Below are 19,826 nucleotides of genomic sequence, written 5' to 3'. Positions count from 1 at the left end.
AGCTGACTTGCCTACCTGTCAGAGTATTTTCTCCTTGGATAATCATAATGCCTTAGCTGCCTGAAACTTCTGTGTCACAGCAAAGATCTGCTTGTTACTAAAGGTCTTTGAGATGTGTTCTCGGTCTGTGTTGGAACTGGTGGTTACTTGAACTTCACCTTTTGATTTGCTTAGCTAATTACTTCAGAACTTCTGCCAGCCTCATGCTAGAATATGGGACCCAGAATGGCAATCACTTACAGTTTACCATTTCAAAAAGCAAGTCACACTTTTCTAGTTGTGTTTCTTTCTCAATGTTTTTAAGAATGTCTTGTGGAGAACATAAAGTTTCAAGAGGAATGGGATTTATTTTTTTCTTTTTTACATAGTTAAATGCAATTTTTTTTTGTATTTTTAGTCTCTAGTGTTGCGTTTATATGAAGTGTAAGAATGTGTTTAGAATGTACTTTATTTTTAATCTGGTTCCTTAAGGAAGCAGGATTTATAAAAGTGCAATGCTCTTCATGCACCTGATCTCCCCTACTAAACTCTGACCTTTCAGCCAATTTAAAATGTGAGGAAATAGAAACTGAAATATCTTTCAAGGCTTTTACAAGTTGCTTGAAAACCCATGTCCTTCTGCGCTTGGCATTAGTGGCTGAAACAGTGTTGCTGATGGAGGTGTTTTGGCTGTGGCTGAACAGTGCTTGCACAGCATCTGGGCTTTCCCTCTTGCTTGCTCTGCCTGGCTCCCTCACCCCTCCAGTGAATACACTGGGGGTTGGGAGGGAGGTACATCTGGGACAGCTGGCCCAAACTGACCCATGGGGTATTCTATACCATATGATGTTGTGCTCAACAGTAAAAGCTGTGGGAAAGAGCAAGAAGAGGGCGATGTTCATGGTTATGGCAGTTGTCTTTCTGAGCGACTGTTAACATGTGCTGAGGCCCTGCTTTCCAGGAGGTCACTAACCATCTATCTGCTGATGGGAAATAGTGACTGAATTCTTCTTTTTGTTTTGCTGCATGCACAGCTTTTGCTTTCTCTATTAAACTGTCACTATCTCAATCCATGAGTCTTTCTGCCTTCCTTCTATTTTCTCCCCATTCAGCTAGAGAGGGGAATGAGTGAGCAGCTGGGTAGATGTTTGGCTGTTAGCCAAGGCTAACCCACCACACACAGGAAACAAGTCACAGAGATGGGTGGGAAATTAGGTTTGGTTGTTTCTGCTATTTGGACTAACTTGTTTAACATCCTTGTTGCAGATAGTCTTTGGATCAATTGTACTGCTCATGCTCTGGCTTCCTATACGCATTATTAAGTATCTCCTGCCTAACTTTCTTCCATATAATGTTATGCTCTACAGGTAAGCATTTAATTTAAAAATGACGTTTTTTCAGTCTCCCTGTAACTAGAAAAATGTGTATTTGTGCTCTTTGAGCATTAATTTGACACTGTTTGGTATGTTTGGTTTGTTTTCAATCTAAACTTCATGGTTCTAAAAAGAGTAAAAAGATAAAGAACGTGGATATATCATACAATTTGTCAAATAAAAAGCAAATAAAAATAAAAGGCATTTTGTATTACATCTGTAATTATAACTGTTTGATTTTTATATGCCCTCAAAACACTTTCCCCTTCAACTTTTTGATAGTGAAGTTGCTGCCATGTTTGTTTTTCACATTCATTCCTGAATTATCATTTGCTTCAAGAGCAAAAGGATAACTGTAACTGCATTTCTTTTTCATGGCAGCAGTATCTGTCTATTTCTAAATAGTAATTGAAGTAACACTGATAGAAGCAAATAGAAGAGCACTTAACCTGTGCTCATAGTATATAAGGAAAAATGTCTGCAAAAAAATAAGAACTGTTCCTGTTGACATCCGAAGTATTTTTTTGTTGTGGTGGTGTTAATATGATTCAGTGTAAAAGATTACTATCAGAATGTTCCTTATGTTTGACTTCCTGCTCTTCTCATTGTTTCTAGTGATGCTCCAGTAAGTGAACTTTCCCTAGAGCTCCTTTTGCTTCAGGTGGTGCTTCCAGCTTTGCTAGAACAAGGACATACAAGACAGTGGTTGAAAGGTCTCGTACGAGCATGGACTGTTACAGCTGGATACTTGCTGTAAGTACAGAAAGCCAAAAGCAACTACAGGTATTGTGTCCAGCTTAACCTTTTGATGTGAAAGCAGCATGCTTTCAAGAGACTTATCCCACCAAGTAGCTTTAATAGCTATTTTACAGATAAATATGGGATGAAAAACTTCTATAGCAATATCCTATAGAAGTACCACCTTCTAAGCAGTAGTTGTACACACTTCTGGACTAGTCTTTGAAAATTAATTATTTTGATAAGCCATTACAGCATTTGCTTAGTAAAAAAATCTATAAAAGTATGACTAACAGCTTGTTAACTTCCTATTATATGGAAAAATTAGAGGTAAGTGTCAGAGTATTTCCATGAGTCATCTAAATAAAATTCATGTGCACATCTTGCATTTCTTATTATCAGAAGGAAAAAACAAAAGGGAAAATTTAGAACATTAAGCTAAAGTAGTGAATACCTTTAAATTGGGGATTTAAAAGTTAAAAGTTCAGTCTCTAAAGAAGGATAAAACTGTCTTTGTCAGCTAAAGTAATGATTATACAAACTGAGATTCTTTAATTTAGGCTACCAGGCAGAGTTCTACCACTTGAAACTATTTTTTAGTTGATATCTTGGTTTACAAATTAGTAAGAAAAGATTAAGGTTGATTTTGTTTCTATAAAGTTTTAAAATTAACTTCAAAATATATTGGCATTCTCCCACCATGTCTTGTTTATTTGTGTGTCGTGCCAAAGCAGCATTATGATGATGAAGATTTATTCTTTGCTAAGTTATATTTGTGACTCTGAGATAATGAATGAAAGATTATTTTTTTTTTTTTTCTTCCACTGCAATCCAAAATATTTGTTTTAGCTTCTCATAAAGAAACTCTCCCCAACCCTGTTCTCTTTGTTTGCATTTTGGAAAGTTATTTTTTTAATTAATTCATCATACACTTTTAATAGTGTTCAAGTATGATGCAAGAAAAGAATTTCAGAGATGATAGAAATGGCTTTACTTTCTCCACTGTTGCAGCTGTTAAGAACGATTGTGCAATATCTCTTCAGCAAGCTTAGTTGAGCAAAGATGAAAATATTTTCCTCTGCTTTTCTTAAAAAGCAAACTGCTGTGAAAATGTTTTCATTGTCTGCCTATAGAATATCTGCATGCCTCTTGCTGCTAACAAAAATTATGCTAGAGCTGAGGAAAATTAACTTCTAAATGTTCATATTGGGTTTTGGGGTTTTTTTAATCAGGCTCAAATATCTCTCTGCTAATGACGTATGCAGGAAATATCAACAGAATACTTTTTAAAGTAGATTGACTTTTTCTAGGATTGATGTTCTTAGAAAGTTGTGAACAGGTTTTGAGCAGTTTAGAATCTTCTTTAAAGACTCTGCCTGACTGTACTTTTGAGAACATGTCTGTAGCAATACCGTACTGCCCCTGTACAGTTTAGGTTTGAAGGCAGTTGTTTCCAGTAGAGCTTAGTAGCAGTAAAATAAAAGCTGTCAGTTGAGCTGCCTGCTTTCATGAATTGAATCAATGCAATTTTCCTTTTATATGCACAACTTTAATATCAGATGTTGTTTTTAAAGCAAACAGATAAGTGATCTTTATTTGTTGCTGTATTTCCACTGTTCTAATCTGCATCCAGACTAGCATTTTTCTTCAAAATTCTGTGTATAGAATGACATTGAGTACATTATCAGAAAATGGTTTATTTTGCTATATTTATCAAGACTCTACTAATACTCCTGTATAAGTTTTGTACAACTTGTACTCATTCTGAGTAAGCCTGTCTTTCTGTCAGATTCTCATTCTTACCAAACACAACAAAACTGAAATTGTGATTGTTACAGGGATCTCCATTCTTACCTACTTGGTGACCAGGAAGAGAATGAAAACAATGCAAACCAGCAGCCTAACAACCAGCATGCTCGCAATAATAATGCCATTCCAGTTGTGGGAGAAGGTCTTCATGCAGCCCATCAAGCCATACTTCAACAAGGAGGACCTGTGGGTTTCCAGCCTTATCGTAGGCCTTTAAAATTCCCGCTCAGGGTAGGTATATCTAACGTATTAAGAGAAAAGGGAAAGGAATTTGAAAAATGGGTATCATTTTTTTGTAAGAAAGACTTGGCCCACGTGTATCAGAAGTCAAGTGATGGGTCGTGTTGTCTTGTTTTGTACAGTTTGCATCTTTCTAAAAAGTAGACTTACAGTTATTCTCACATACAGCTTTTTTCAGCCTGTAACTTAAGACCTTCAATTACAATTTTATTTCTAGATTCCATACACATTATGTATTATCTACTCATTCACGTTTTATTTTCCTAACAGTCGGTAATGGAGAGAAATATAATAACCCCCACAGCAAACAGGTAGTTCAGGAGTGTCTCTGTAACAAGGCATGGCTTTCAAAAGGGCATACTTTGGTCTTGTAGTTGAAGTGTATTTTAAACTTTTTTCATTTATTTAGAAATTAAATTGAGAACTTCTGTTGCATCTATATTAAGCATTAAGCAAGTTATAATACTTGAAAGTTCTAAATCCCTACAATTAGAATTGAAATGTTGTTTGCAAATACTTAACTTTCTAGAAAATATATAGGTCAAACTAGAGAAACTGTTTTGTTTTCAGAACTGAGTTAATCACATAGAAACTTAAACACAGTTAATTTACTGTGGTTTCAGGTATAGCTCAAGAGTGGAAGTAATGGCTTAAGTTAGAACAGTGTAGTATTGCTTCTGAAGTTTCGTTAAAATGCTGAATCTACCAGAATTCTCATAACAAAGTACAAAATAAACTTTTTTCCATATAAAGCTAAGAACTGAAAGCAAATTTGAGAGTATTTTAGGATTTCGCAACTGTTGAGCTTCTGGGTGTTTGAAGTTGAGGCTTTTTTTGAGGGAGGGGCAGGTTAATTCTCTCCACTGCTGTTTTTACCCTCTAAAATGGCTCTCCACAGGAATGCATGAGCTACAACACTGTTGAAACAGTGGGAGGAAGTAGCTCAGGGATGAAAAGGCTAAGGAAGCAGAATTAATTTGCCCCTCTCATAGCAGCTGCTGCTACCTCAGTTTGGTCATAACAGGAAGTCAAAGCATGCTCTGATGGACACCAATTTAATCTAGCATAAATATGCACTTACTGCTGAAAGGAGTGGTGCCAATCTTCTTTCCATGGCAGTTGCTCCTTTCTTTCCTCCTTAGCATGAATGCCTGTGCTAGAACATACACACAATGAGCTGCAACAGGAAACTGGTCCAGCTGAAACCTGAGGTAATATGCAGAAGGCACTAGACAGACACATTTAAAAGTTCAGATAAGACTTTATAGTGTTGTTTTTAAAGCAAATATGATACTTGTGAGATTTTCAGTTAGACTGAGTCAAGTTCATCTGAAGGTTAATGGAATGACAGACAGGCTAATTGGCTGCTAAGGGTGTAATTAAAGTGGATTCTCACTCACTGTGACCTGGCAATAGATAATGACTGTAATGTGGACATGCTGCTTTCCAGGAAGGGGTGTGTGTTAACCTAGGGATTCATTAAATCCTTTCTAGAGCTCCCTTTGCATTGGTTAATTTATTTTTGTGGGTGCCTCTGTGTAAGGACATGTGCTGAAATCCTCTTTCACTCTCAAACCATTGCATAGTATAAGCTTTCAGTAATTTGGGGTGCTGACCTTGAACTAATAACTAGGTAGTTTCATATTCAGCTGTCAAAGACTGGTTTTTCTGGTCTGCTTACCTTCGTCTAGACATTCTAAGTTGTTCTTTAGACACTTCTACAGAATGTAGAAATAAAAAGAAAATCTGATTTGATTGAGTTTATTTTCATTGGCTTCATCAAGGGAGATGACAAGCACTTGCACAATCTCAAACATATGGTAGCTCACTGATACGATTCTGTCCCTGGTTCCACTTGTTTGAAATATTTAACACATGAATCATTCAGGATCACTGTAGGTGCTTCAGTTGTGATTTTTGGTATATTGACCCTGGTTCTGCTTGAATAAGTTGATTTTATTCAAAATGTGTCTCCTGCACAGACTTCCACTATAGAACAACACCATATTTTAATTACTTTCTCAATTGGGATTTTAAGCATTTGAGAAGGAAAAAAACCAGTGTAAACATCTGATCTTTTCTATGCTTTCATTAATTTTTTAAATTTTAACAAAGTTGTAAGAAGTTGTAAGTTGTTGTAATAAACCGCCTTAAAAGAAGGCGGCTTATATTCAGTTTTTATTATCTATCATAGAATAGTTTGGTTGGAAACGACCATTACGATCATCTAGTCCAACCATACACCTAGCATTGCCAAGTTCACCACTAAAGCGTGTCCCCAAGTACCACATCTACACGTCCTTTAAATACCTCCAGGCATGGTGACTCCACCACTTCCCTGGGCAGCATGTTCCAATACTTGACAACCCTTTCAGTTAATCAATTTTTCCTAATATCCAACCTAAACCTCCCCTGGCGCAACTTAAGGCTGTTCCCTCTTGTCCTATCACTTGTTATTTGGGAGAAGAGACCAACACCCACCCCACTACAACCTCCTTTCACATAGTTGTAAAGAACAATATGGTCTCCCCTCAGCCTCCTCTTCTCCAGACTAAACAACCCCAGTTCCTTCAGCCACTCCTTTTCCACTAGAACTCACTCATCATGTCCATATGGATTGAGCAGGCAATAAGAACTGATTCTTCATGTTGTTTCAGTTACAAATAAGCATGTAAAACTATGGGTTTGATTATTTTTTTCTTAATCAAGTACATACTGTTAACTCAAACAAAAAGATCAGATTTTTTTAAAATTATTCTACATAAAAGCCTGTCATCAGTTTTGTCAGGCAAGCTAGATAATTCTTCCAACTCATTCCTTTTTAAAACCAAGGTACTATTGCAGGGACCTCCCAAAGCCTTTCCAGAACAAATACTGTTGTGTAGAATTTGTTGAATTTTCACACCACTGCCTTGTCTTACTTCAGCCTTTATTTCGTAATCCATGGCTATCAGCAGAGCCTGCAAACTCTGGCAGGCTTTATTCTTAGGATTTTTAGATTTTAGTACTTTACTGTTGTTCCTTTTTAAAAGAAAAAATAATTATGAAAATAAATTTATCATTACTTTCCATAGCTTTGATATGTTATTTCTAAAACCCCTCTTGGCTTGTCCTAACTTTTGATTTTCACTTAGTAGGGTTCATCTATTTTCTGTGGGGGTTTTTGATTGTTTTTTCCCTTATTGGATTTATTTCCAACTTCTGGAAATATCTTCTGGAAGCCATTTGTATTTTACTGTTTACTGTGACAACTTTGGGGAGACTTTTTTTTTTTAAGTCTTATGGTTAGTAGTGTGAGTTTGTGCCATATCTTCAGTATTTCTAAATGCATCTCCTGTGAGCATTTTTCTTTTAGACTGCTATTTTCAGTATTCTTTTAATAAATGTCCTCATTTTAGCTAGTTCACTTTTTTGAAATAATATTGTGGTCAATTTTGGAGAGAAGGCAGCTGTCCCCACAACATCTTTTAATATATTGTGGTCAGCATTAGTGCTTCTTCTGTGATGAGTGTCTTGCTGCCTGTGCATTGTTTAGCTTCATCTCAGCTTTAGTCCTTCATGTGTTGTTCATTCCCACATGGACTGACTTTTCCCCAGCAGTCCCAGTAAGTATTTAGACAGTATTGGTCCCAGGCAAGTCACACCATGTATTCCTCACCATTGAGAAATTTTTTTGCCTGCAGTCCAGTTGTCAGCTACTCTGGTTTTATTCTTCCTGTAATTTGGGATCCCTAACCCTAAAGAGTGTGTTCTGTGTGGAAAAGGGTATGTGGCTGTTAGCTGGCAAGTAATTGGGTATTGTGGAATCATCCCTCTTCACGCAGGCCAATGTCTACAAAATCACAGGATTTTCCTTCCTTAAAGCAGTGCTGGAGATCCCAACCTAGAGATGAGACTGGTCTGCATTGTCCCCAAAAGTTTCATCAAGGAAAATGTGTGTTACAGATTTAACTTTCTCTTAATAGTTTTTTTATAATAAGGTGTTGGTTTTCCCATAGTAAGCTTGCTCGGTTTGTGGCTTTGATGATTAGTGAAGCAGAACTTAGTAGCACATGGTGCTTGAGACATTCAAATATTTTAAGAAGTCAAGGATATGAGAATTCTCTGGTAAGATGTAAACTTGACTAAGGAGCCACCAGCTTTGCTGTCAGCTGCTGGTCACATAAACCTGAGAGCATCTGGAAGAACTTTCTCAGCAAGGTTTTCCTTATTACAAAACTACTGTCTTGCTTATCTGGCATACAGAGCTGGAAACTTTTCATGGTAATTGACAGTTGTTACGCTGGTCAGTGCAGAAATAGAGATTATTTTTTAATGTAACATATGAAAGAACTTCAGTCATTCTGGATTCAAGTGTTAATTTTTACTGTTGTGACAACTGATGCGAACACTTAAGAAATACACAACACTGCAGGTGTGCTGCATGTACTGTGGCTAGGTTTCTTATCGCTGATTTATTTATACAGTGAATCATCAATTGGTATTTGAACATTCTAGTTTAGCTGCCTTTCTAGGATGATACATCTTTTTATATGGTTTTTTGGCTTCGGTTAAGTAACTTTCATATAAACAGTTTCTCTTTTTTTTCCTCTTTCAGATATTTCTTTTGATTGTTTTCATGTGCATAACATTACTGATTGCTAGTCTTATCTGCCTTACCTTGCCAGGTAAGTCTAGTATTGTAAAATTGCAATTAAAACCAACTCAGCAATGGCAGATGGTTTGAAACCATTGTTTAAAGTTAAAAGGATAAAACATGGAAAATTATGTCTCATTTTTAATGGTACATCATCAAATTGTGGTAGACTAAAATCTAAATGATAGAGATAATACCTGTGTTAAAACAACAGAAATTGCCATTTCCTTTGTTTTATTGTAAAATAATTTTCCCAGTGCTGAGACAATCTCTGTACTGGTGTTAAAAGAAAAAGTTGATTTATACTCTTGTACCTGCTTTACCATTTAGAGAAGGAAAATATATACGTTCTTACCAGGTCTTGTACAGTAACTTCTTTAATTAAACATTCTGAGGGTTTAATCATGACAGGTCACTAGGAGACTGTGAAGGGATATATATGCCACTTCCCAATATGTATGAATAAGTACTTAAAGCACTTTGTAGTTTTTTTAAAATAATTTGGAACAAATGAAGACATGTAAACTCATTTGGATTTTATAACCTGCCTATTTATGTAGTACTTCATACATGCATACCTTATGGTTATAGTACCAAAACACTGTTTTATGCTGAATGCTATTTGTACATTAATATTTAACAATAAATTTTCTAAGTATTTCTTATTTGTTAGGCATCCTTCCTTAATACATCAAAAAGCATTACCCTATTTAACAGTGTTTGTGTTTTCAGTATTTGCTGGCCGATGGTTAATGTCGTTTTGGACGGGAACTGCCAAAATCCATGAACTGTACACAGCTGCTTGTGGTCTTTATGTCTGTTGGCTAACTATCCGAGCAGTGACAGTGCTGGTGGCCTGGATGCCACAGGGTCGTAGAGTGATTTTTCAGAAGGTCAAAGAATGGTCTCTCATGGTGAGTCTTCAGAAAAGTTTTTACTGAGTTGTTGAAAAAGTAGATAGCAAAACTTGTTTCATTTTTGCTTGCAGGTTTTAGTCTGTAATGTATACTACATTTTCCTTTTCAGACCTCTTTGAAGCTTTTGCAGCTTACATTCCCATTGCGTAGGGTAACTATATTTTTAGAAGCCATTTAGCACAATGTTAAGCAATCAGTGTAAATAAGTTTGCATATATGTATTCATGTATACATGTATGGTTTTCTTTTTTCCTTTAAAAGTGAATGTGTTGCATTATATTACCCTGTATGTGGTATGCCCTCAAATACATTTGTTTTCACATACACCTGGAAGCTTAACTATTACTCAGTTAGCAACATGACATTATCAAATAAAAAACCCTAGTAAAACTGATAGATAATGATGAATGTGTCTCTACAAAGTAGCTTGATGCATATTTTCAGAAAGATCTTTGTGTTGTTCAAATTAGTATTTTTAAATAAAATATCCTTTTTTATTACCAGGAGTTCAGATTCTCATTATAGCAATGAATTTATATCCCTCCTTTTTATCTTGGTTTTGAGGATTTCTATAGTAGATTTCTTGCCTAAGTATAGTAATTTAAAACATTCATAGCATAAGTGGTATCTTGTGATGGACATGCTTGTGTGCTTATTGGGCTGTTAGAGGCAGAAGAGCAATGTAAGTATGTATTTCGTGTATTACCATGTTTCCCAAATATCCATCACTTTCATTTAGGAAGTCTTAAGCTTGTTTATGAAAATTCAGAGCTAAAACATAATGCTCTACTTGTCCTTTGTCCCTTCTCCTGATCATGTTAATTAAGTCAGACTAGTTTTGTACCTGATTTTTGGATGATGTATGTAAATTAAGAGAATTCTAGCAAAAAGAAAGACTCAGGCATGATATTTTGAGTTATTCACATAATGAGTTAATTTTTAAGGTTTTGGTTTTCAGTGGAGAAAAATCAACAGTTTTGGAAAGAATCTTCTCTAGTTTTCCAACAAGAATACTCAATGTAATGAAGTGCCATTGGATAGTATTCCATACTGATAACAGTCAGAAGTGATTTTATGGTTTAAAACTATATGGACACCAGTAGGCACAGTCATGCCTTTTTCTGGAGGAGGCATGGAATAGGGCCCAATCTTGACAACTTGCATTGCAAAACTGTATGTAATGAAAATTATTTCTAGGGATGCATATGTGTGACTTCAAAGTCTGTGTAGTTTTTTTTCTCCAGCTTTATCTGTGTAAGTTTAAGTTACATTTTTAAGTTTAAACAGAAAGAATCCTCTGATAAAAATATTAATTAGATGTCTTGGTTTTTTAGATCATGAAGACATTAATAGTGGCTATACTGCTAGCTGGTGTGGTTCCACTTCTGCTTGGTCTTCTGTTTGAACTGGTCATCGTTGCACCTTTGAGAGTTCCTTTGGATCAAACACCTCTCTTCTATCCTTGGCAGGTCAGTTGTTCCCATTCTTCTTCTGCAGATGATACATTTATTTACTTAGAAGTAAGGAGTATGGGAGTTCTTGTTTCACGTTGATTCAGTGCTTCAGAGCATTTCCCATAAGTATGTTTCTGTAGCGGAGAAAAGATAGCCAGTCTAGATGTGAGGCTTATTTAAACCAAAAGGATATACTTAGGAATTTTAATTATGAAAGCTTTGTGGGATGACATCAGAGGATCTTTGCATTTCAGTGGAGAGAAAGACACTTTTTTTCAGTAGCATAACTGTAAAGTTATGTACACAAGCTAGTATAGCCATATGTATGTATGCAGATATTCTGTCTGACCTTTCTGGAAAGCTTTCTGCCCACAGTTATGCAGCAAGAGGTTCAGCTGATCTTTTTTTCCATACAAGGTGTTAGTTCAGTGATGATACACACTGTGAATGAAATTCTGATATGCTTTAGGATCATTGTGGGTTTAGACTGAGATGTCAAATCTTTAGTAAGAGATTTTCAGTAGTAGTGTTTTGTTTTAAGTCATGTCTCACAGGTTAAGGGAGTGCAAACTTTTTTTTCTGCAAGTTGGTGGAAGAAAGTAAGTTACAGTGGATTGTGTGACAAATGCTTGCATCACCTAGGCTGAATTGTGAAAGAACTTGTAACTCAAAGAAGCCCTAACTGAGGGAACCACAACTCAAAAGATCTGGAGTGCATATTACTAAATAACAAGAAAGTGTTCAGGGATCGCGATTTTCTAAGCTGTCCACAAACAAGTTTTCATTTACTTTCAGTATCCAAATGTTTGGAAGTCGTAATACGAAGACGAATTTGATTGCTAGTTTAAATATTCCTTTATTTTATAATACAAGTATACTTTGGAGGTATCTGTTTAAGTAAATGACTAATTAGTCAGGACATCATATGATTGCAGTGGTAGATGATCATGGTTTCCAAACAGTTTTTGAAAGAATTTGTAATGCTAGAGAGTCTACAAATTCTTAATTTTTGCATGTTAGTTCTTTAAAAGTTTGTAATTAAATATACTGAAATACTTTATTTTCATGTGGCAGAGCTTCCTCAAAAGACCAGATCAGAGGGATTTGCGACTTGTTCTAAATTAACAAGGAGCTATTGAAATTGAGAATAATTTCACTTTTTCACAAAAGTTATACAAGGGTTACATGCTTGAGCAAACACAAAGCAACTTTAACACTGACTTTTTTAGTAATAAGTTTTTAAATTTTTGAACATATCTGGGGTAATAGATGTTGACAAAAGCTGTCTTTTTAAATAATTGGTTAAATAAAATTTATTTCCCTAGCAGTTTAAGAAAGTTTGTTAATCTATGATGTCTTAAGTCCTACCAGTTCTGTGGCTGTTTATTCTGCATTGTCACCCTATACTTTCCATTCTATTTTTGGTGGTTTTTGTTGAAGAATCTCTTAGATATCTGTAATCCAGAAAGGACTGACTCATGATGTGCAGTGTTTACTGGAAGCAGTTATATTGTGTTCTTTTAATTCCATGCCATAATAATTGCAGTATATATTAAAACATAAATTTTCTTCTGAATAGTATGTTCTTCTGTGAAGGGCATTGCCTTGCTTTGTTCACCTTCTCTCACATCAAGCAGGGTTTTGTGAGCAATTAAAATTTAAAAGACAAAACCCTTGTTTCCTGACTTGTGTGAGCATCTTTGTATCGTTTCTCTTCTTTTTTTTTTTTTTTTCAAAGGAATCAAAATAACTTATTTCTAGGTAAATGTTAGCAGTGTTAATTAGTCTGTACCAGAATGTTAGTCTGTTGCTTTAAGTAGGTGTAAAGCTTTAACTTTGTATTTGCCTTTGTTTTAATGGTAGTAGCTGGTTTTCCTGGTTCCAGGGAGCTGAGTATTTTATGTGTCAGTTAAGCTTCAGAGCATCCTCTTTTTCTAGGAGTTTGCAGAAAATGTCACCTCCTGTAAACAATGTCCTGTATAAATAGAAGAGTAATTTTTTTTTTCCATTTATAAATAATATTAGTAAGTTGCTCTAAGCTTTTGGTTGTCAAACTATTTAAAAATATATTAATGCTAACAGTCCATTTTTACAAAATTAGGACTGGGCTCTTGGAGTTCTGCATGCCAAAATAATTGCTGCCATAACGCTGATGGGTCCCCAGTGGTGGCTGAAAACTGTTATTGAACAGGTAGGAAAAAATTGTCCATGTGAATTATCGGTATAATGCTTTGAATGTGTAAGTCAGAAAACAGCATTATTATTGTAGTAATGGAGTAATTGAGTAAAACTCAACTAGTCTTGTAGAATCCTTTTAAATTGTATAGCCTAATCCATTAAGGTAAACTTAGCAACAAAAGAAAAATAAACCTCAGAAATCTGAAATCAAGAAAATGCTGCGTGTACATACATTCAGTTTTACCAGGTTTGTATTAAAGTGTGAAACATCATTATTTCTTCAGATTAGTTCAGATGTGTCCAAATACTGGACAATATTTATGTCTACCACTCAAGAACAGAGAATTTCTGCCTTCTCCAAAGCTGTAGAGATTCCTTCATTCATAGATGAGTGCATATGAAAGACAGCATTTCCACTCCCCTTGGATTATTAAGCAAGACAGAACAGTTTCTGCGAGCACTTTTGAGTCACAAAGAAAGCCTGTTGCTTTCTTTGACAGAAGTCTTTTTTTCTTGATTATAACTTCTAAGTTCTATGTTTGTCATCTCAATGAAGCATCTCAATTATTTGTTGCAAAGTAACTTGTCAGCCCTGCACTGTATGTAATGATGATGGCACATGACCTGACCTCTGTATAGAAGGTGCCTCTCCTGATTAAGTCCAACACAGAGTCCCAGTAATTGAACCATTTACTGATCACTTTAAGTCTCACACTGGGGAAATGTTTTCTTAGTTCTGTGAGTACCTTTTGATGCATGCCATGGCTCTTCCTTCCATTTTGAATGTTCTCCCTGGGCCTGTTTGTTATACACACACTGTCCTGAGCCACCCATTAGAAGTGGTCTCATCCAGGCTGTGGGACAGAGGCCATCATCTAGATGTATGCGGTAGCCACTTGAAATCTGTCTTTTTCCATTATTAGTCTAGTCATGTTGAGACCTTAGCTCCTCCAGAATTGTGCAAGCACTGTCTTCAAGCACAGACTTCACATGCAGAAGCTCTGGTCTGCCCAACCAAGTACAAAATAAGATCCCATTTTCTGCCTGTGTTACGAAATTTAGTATTTGTTCCATTAGCATACACAGGATCTTGTTTCAGCAAGTTAACACCACAAAGCGATCCCAGATCACCCACAAAACTGCCACCCCCAGCTCTTATTTAATGATCTTTCAGCTGGTGACTTGCACTTCTGCAACCAAATCACAACACTGTTCCAGATTAAGTTGTTCTCCTGGGCACTATTTAAATGATTTCCTGGAACCCTTGTGATGTAGATTGGCACAGAGTTTTTCCTTCTTTGACAGTGGCCATGGTGGGTTTTCTTCAAGTTGGGAACACCTGTTTCCTCTCTTAAGGAGAATTGTGTAAAACCTTGTAATTATTACTGTAAGCGTCAGCATGGCTGTCTTGATTGACCCATTCTAATTCTAACTTGTTCTTCTCAGGTATATGCAAATGGGATTCGTAACATTGATTTACACTTCATAATCCGTAAACTGGCAGCGCCCGTCATCTCTGTTCTGTTACTTTCCCTGTGTGTGCCGTACATCATAGCCTCTGGGGTTGTACCTTTATTAGGTATGTATACATTCAGAATACCTGTTTATCATCTATGGTTTAGAGCAATGTAAATATATCTGTGGAAAAAAAACTTAAAGCTCCAAGTTATTAAAAACAACAAACAAACAAAAAAACCCCAACACTTCTGCTAGCAAATGAAAATGCTTAAAGATTGCTGTGTCATCTTAAAAGTTTGGGGATTTTTGAGAAATGCAATACATTATTCTGAGTGGCTTTTTAATAAACTAAGTGCAGAATACATCACGAGTATGGGACTGCATAGTATCTGACAGCAGAAATGTCGTTATCTAGCTAGTTTGGGAAAGGGATGATTAATTTCTTTTTTGGACAGCCTTTCATTTTAGTTTCTCTGTAAGAGCTATACTGAACTGAGGACATCTTACTGACTTGTTAGATTCTAAAGTAAATTGTAAATATAGGGGGGTTTATTTCAGACTTTCCTATATCCTCATAATTGAGGGAAATAATTTTATTAGAAGCAGGGTAGATGTACTTTTTCATCACCAGTTGTCTTTGTTGCTAGTTAGTTCTGATGTTAACATGTTCAAGAGGTCCCATTTCATTCTTCAACCTCTCAACTGAATGCAGACTTTTATAGTGTCAGCTTTTTTCTGATGCGAGCTATACAGAAGTCAGTAAGCAAGAAGAGTTGATAAGCCCGGATTTTTCATTGTGGATTTTCAGTGTGTTAATGGAAAACTTTCAGCTTTAATGCTTCAGATGAAAAAGAACAGTAGCTGTCATGTTGCATCTCTGAGATAAATGGATGTGTTACTTCACAGCCCTTCTACTGAAGTTACAGTACAACAAAAAGTACAGAAGCAGGTACAGAAGGAGAAATGCATGTGTTACTTTAGCAGCATCAGATTATGTGAGGGTTGTGTCTTGTTTTGTAGGAGTTACTGCTGAAATGCAAAACCTAGTTCAGCGACGGATTTATCCTTTTCTGCTTATGGTGGTGGTTCTGATGGGAATTCTCTCCTTCCAAGTCCGCCAGTTCAAGCGCCTTTATGAACATATTAAAAATGACAAGTGAGTATATAGTGTTTTTTAAAAAATTTTCCACTTTACATTGTGAAACAACTTCAGATTGAATGCAGGTGTTTAGATGCTTAGGGCTAAAAGGTGTTTTAAGAAGTTTCCTAGACAAACGACCCTCTGATGCAGATTTAAACCATTCTTGGCAAATGTTTTTTCTGTGGTTCAGGTAGATAAACACAGGAGTAGACTGTCTTCGTAACTGGAAGACACTCCCCTGTATCTAACTTGAATGTGTTTCACCACAAATGAAGCTGATTGCTTGTCTCCTCCTCTGTAGACTTGAAGGACAAGTGAATGTAATAATTATGACATATCTGGAAGTAAAATCATGTCTCAGTCTGCTGCTTATAAAACCATTTCTCCAATCTTTTCTGCATACCTGTTTTTCTTATTCTTTCTATTCATTAGTCCAATTAACCTGTTAAAGAATATTCAGTTGATTTGATAGAGTTTGTCCTTAACAAATTTTGCACTGTTTTATGATGTTTTCAGGAATTATTCTGTATTACCCAGATGCCTGATAAAATATTAATTTTCCCAGGGTTTTTTGTAGTTATTCTGCTTAGTTTCTAAGCTTTTTTTGTGTTATCCTTATTACCTTATCTTTTGTGTTACCTTAATTACCTTATGTGTTGGTTATTTAGAAAAGTAAGTTTTGGACTCCAGCAACTATTTTTCCTAGGCTTCTTTTATATCAAAAAGAAGGAAATTAGTTTGTTGTGTTTATGTCCTGAGTTACCCTAGAACAGTTTTGCTTTCCACTGACTACAAAAGGAGTCAAACCTAAAATAAACTTTGAATCTTAAATGTTAGGCAGTGACTGATACATTGTTTGGGGTAAATGTGAAATTAATAGTATCTAGAAATATTAAGAGTTGTAACTAAAATTAAACCCTCAGCAGATCAATTTATATTTTAATACCTTCATTCATGTAGACAAGAATTTTGAACAACTTACACAGAATCACAGAATATTAAGGATTGGAAGGGACCTCGAAAGATCATCTAGTCCAATCCCCCTGCCGGAGCAGGAACCTAAATGAGATCACATAGAAAGGCATCCAGGTGGGTTTTGAATGTCTCCAGAGAAGGAGACTCCACAACCTCCCTGGGCAGCCTGTCCCAGTGCTCTGTCACCCTCACTGTAAAGAAGTTCCTTCTGAAGTTTAAGCGGAACCTAAGTTAATAATCTCATTTCAGGAAGTAAGGAAACATAATCATGCTAGCCAGTAGAGATTTATGTTTTAGAAATACGCTTAATTAAGTCTTTCTTGTAACAAATTTCAGAAAGCTATACAAATTTTTGTGACATTCTAAAATGGCACAAAATATCCAAAAAAATGTGATGGTTGTTTGGTGATGGGACCTTGAGAAAAGTGGTGCTGAAAAAGTTTCTGAAGGAAATTGCAGGTTTCAGGGGAAGAATTCATAGGTGTACATGGCTCTTCTACACGTAGAACCAGCATACAAATAGGATGCAAGTAAGGGAATTTAGGTGGCAAAAAAAGTAGGAGTGTGAAACAGTGATATGGAGGAAGTAAGGAATAATGTGAAAGGTAGGAAAACTGCCAAGATGATGAGATGGTGAGATGTCAAAACAGAATTTAAATAATCTCACAGCCTTTACACTTGGCATGGAGTAACATTAGGATATTGTCTCTCCTTTTAATTAAGTAAAAGTTCTTCCTTTACAATATTTACTTTTTTCAGCCGGGGTGTTTGTCATTGGATGTATGAGCTGAGCCTCTCATTCTTAGCCAATGCATGTGCTACATTGTGGCAGATTCTTTTTTAAGCTTAGAACATCATTAGCACTCTAATTTGGCTTTGTATCTGAGTAGTTGTTCCAAATGTTCAAGTGGCAGTGGCTCAGGCAGACACTGTGAAGAGGCTTTTAAAAGTATCATCCAGCAAAGGGACTGGCTGGGTATATAAATAGTGCAAACTCACTCTGTAATTTGTATCTTCATTCAGTTTATATACGTCTGAGTTGTGTGACTACTGAAGTTGGGGCTGTAAGCACAAACCTGTCATGCCTGTATTCCATTATGAAACACCTGAACGTTTAGAAGAGAGATGAGGATGGTTGAAGACCATTAAGGGGGAGGGATCACTTGTAGAATAACTTTTATTGAAATGAGAAAGCTACTTCTGCAGCAAAGGAGGTAGAGTGGATTTGTGTTCTAGAATTGTATTAACTTTTGTTAATTTCTCACTGTTTTTACTATAATCCCAGGTACCTTGTTGGGCAACGACTTGTGAATTACGAACGAAAGTCTGGTAAACAAGGCACAGCAACAACTCCACCTCAGTCTTCACAAGATTAAATGGTCACATTCAACATCTTGACCTTCCCTTTGCCTTTTCATGTCCTTTTTACATAGACTCTTCTTCAGTCTTTGGATATCTCTCCCAATAATACTCTCAGCAGCGTTTTGGCTTCTCTTAGTAGCATCCAGATGGCAGTTAAGGCTCTGTTCCTTATCTGCATTTTTGGATGTTATCAATGCTGTCTGAGATCTGTATATGTGTAAATAGAAGTATCCTGACACCCTAAAACCTTGGATTAAAAAGAATGTGCATTGTACATCTTTAAAAAAGTATATTAATTTATTAAATCTAGTTGTCACTTTATTTTGGACTGCTGTTCTGTTGACAATGTGCCACAAAGCAATAGTGCGAAGAGGCAAGATGTTTTTATAAAATTTAGAGCTTACTTTATTGTGTTCATAACAGTTCTTATTGTAGTAATATAGTATGATTTTTCATGAGTGGAAAGGCCACACAGAGAATATCAAAAGTACAAAACTGTCTTACAGTCAGCAATGAAGTGGCTGTGGTAAGAACTTAATGAACTATGTATCTTGCTGTCAAGTCTTTTTTTATTATTTTGTATAACACCAAAGCTGTTGTACATTTTCTATTGCCTGATTGTTTTTCATGTGTCTGAGTTTGTAATATTGTACAGTTGCTGTTAAATCAAAAAAATATTTCCTCTTCTGAAAATTCAGATGTACTTGTTGAGGCTCAGCTGGGTTTTTCTGGTTGGGGGGCAGCGGGGGGGGACGGGGAGGTGTTTGCTTTATTTCCTGAATTGAAACAGTAAGTCAAAAATGTACTGAGTCTAGGTGATGGAAGCATTTAAAGGTACCGAGGAAAACTAGATAGGTTCACAGCTTAAATTGTAGCCAATTTCTTATCAGTAATAAAATTTTTCAGGACCTCAAGAGTAGGAATTGAACCTTATCTGATGTGTTTGCACAAAAACAAAGAGCATCGTGTAAGCAACATTCTGACCTGGCTCTAAATTAAAGAGCTTGAAAGCTTTTTTTCTGTAAGTTACCAAAGTTGCAAATTGTAGTATGAATTTCATATTGTACAATTACTTGGGGGGGGCGCAAAAAACAACAGCAACAACAAAAAATCTCTTTTCTTTCAGAATTGGTCACTGTGAATTTTTATAGGAATAATATTGGGGAAGTGATTCATCACGTACCACTTATTGCCTGTGGGGCAGGGAAATGCATATGCTATTAAACAGGCAAGGAAGAGTTAGCAGATTTCTTTGCAAGGACACAGTCAAATGAGCCACCAAATCAAGTCTGTGTTCTATGTGTAGATAAGAGTTCTTTTGCAGTAATGTCTGGAGCTTTTTTATGTAGATATTTTAAAGAAATTACATAACAGTATCACAAAGCTTTAAGTAGCATCAAATCACATGCTTAGATCACGGTATCTTTTCTAGATTAAATGGGGGAAATGTGAGTATCCATTGCAATGATCAGAAAATTGATGGAAGATTTAACTTGCTACTCAGTACACTGTCCTTCAGTATTCTGTACTTAACCATATATGTATATAATTAATACTTGAGAATCT

General features: G+C 35.9%; 1 protein-coding gene across 1 annotated transcript in view; it reads left to right on the top strand.

Annotated features, from left to right (window-relative positions):
* The window catches only part of MARCHF6 (membrane associated ring-CH-type finger 6), a gene marked incomplete at its 5' end in the record, with an annotated part of 36,420 nt that extends 17,233 nt beyond the window's left edge, over positions 1-19,187 (top strand). The window contains 10 exons of the mRNA XM_010165116.2: positions 1,246-1,346; positions 1,968-2,105; positions 3,929-4,130; positions 8,737-8,806; positions 9,508-9,689; positions 11,027-11,161; positions 13,248-13,337; positions 14,771-14,903; positions 15,803-15,938; positions 18,184-19,187. Of these exons, the coding sequence (XP_010163418.2) occupies positions 1,246-1,346; positions 1,968-2,105; positions 3,929-4,130; positions 8,737-8,806; positions 9,508-9,689; positions 11,027-11,161; positions 13,248-13,337; positions 14,771-14,903; positions 15,803-15,938; positions 18,184-18,274 (1,278 nt within the window). The remainder of the gene's footprint in view (positions 1-1,245; positions 1,347-1,967; positions 2,106-3,928; positions 4,131-8,736; positions 8,807-9,507; positions 9,690-11,026; positions 11,162-13,247; positions 13,338-14,770; positions 14,904-15,802; positions 15,939-18,183) is intronic.
* Between the last annotated feature and the right edge of the window lie 639 nt (positions 19,188-19,826).

The sequence above is a fragment of the Antrostomus carolinensis genome, unplaced genomic scaffold, assembly GCF_000700745.2.
Source record: "Antrostomus carolinensis isolate BGI_N321 unplaced genomic scaffold, ASM70074v2 scaffold31243, whole genome shotgun sequence".
NCBI lineage: Eukaryota > Metazoa > Chordata > Aves > Caprimulgiformes > Caprimulgidae > Antrostomus > Antrostomus carolinensis.
The sequence above is the reverse complement of the archived record's forward strand: the minus strand, read 5'-3'. Positions and strand labels throughout refer to the sequence as shown.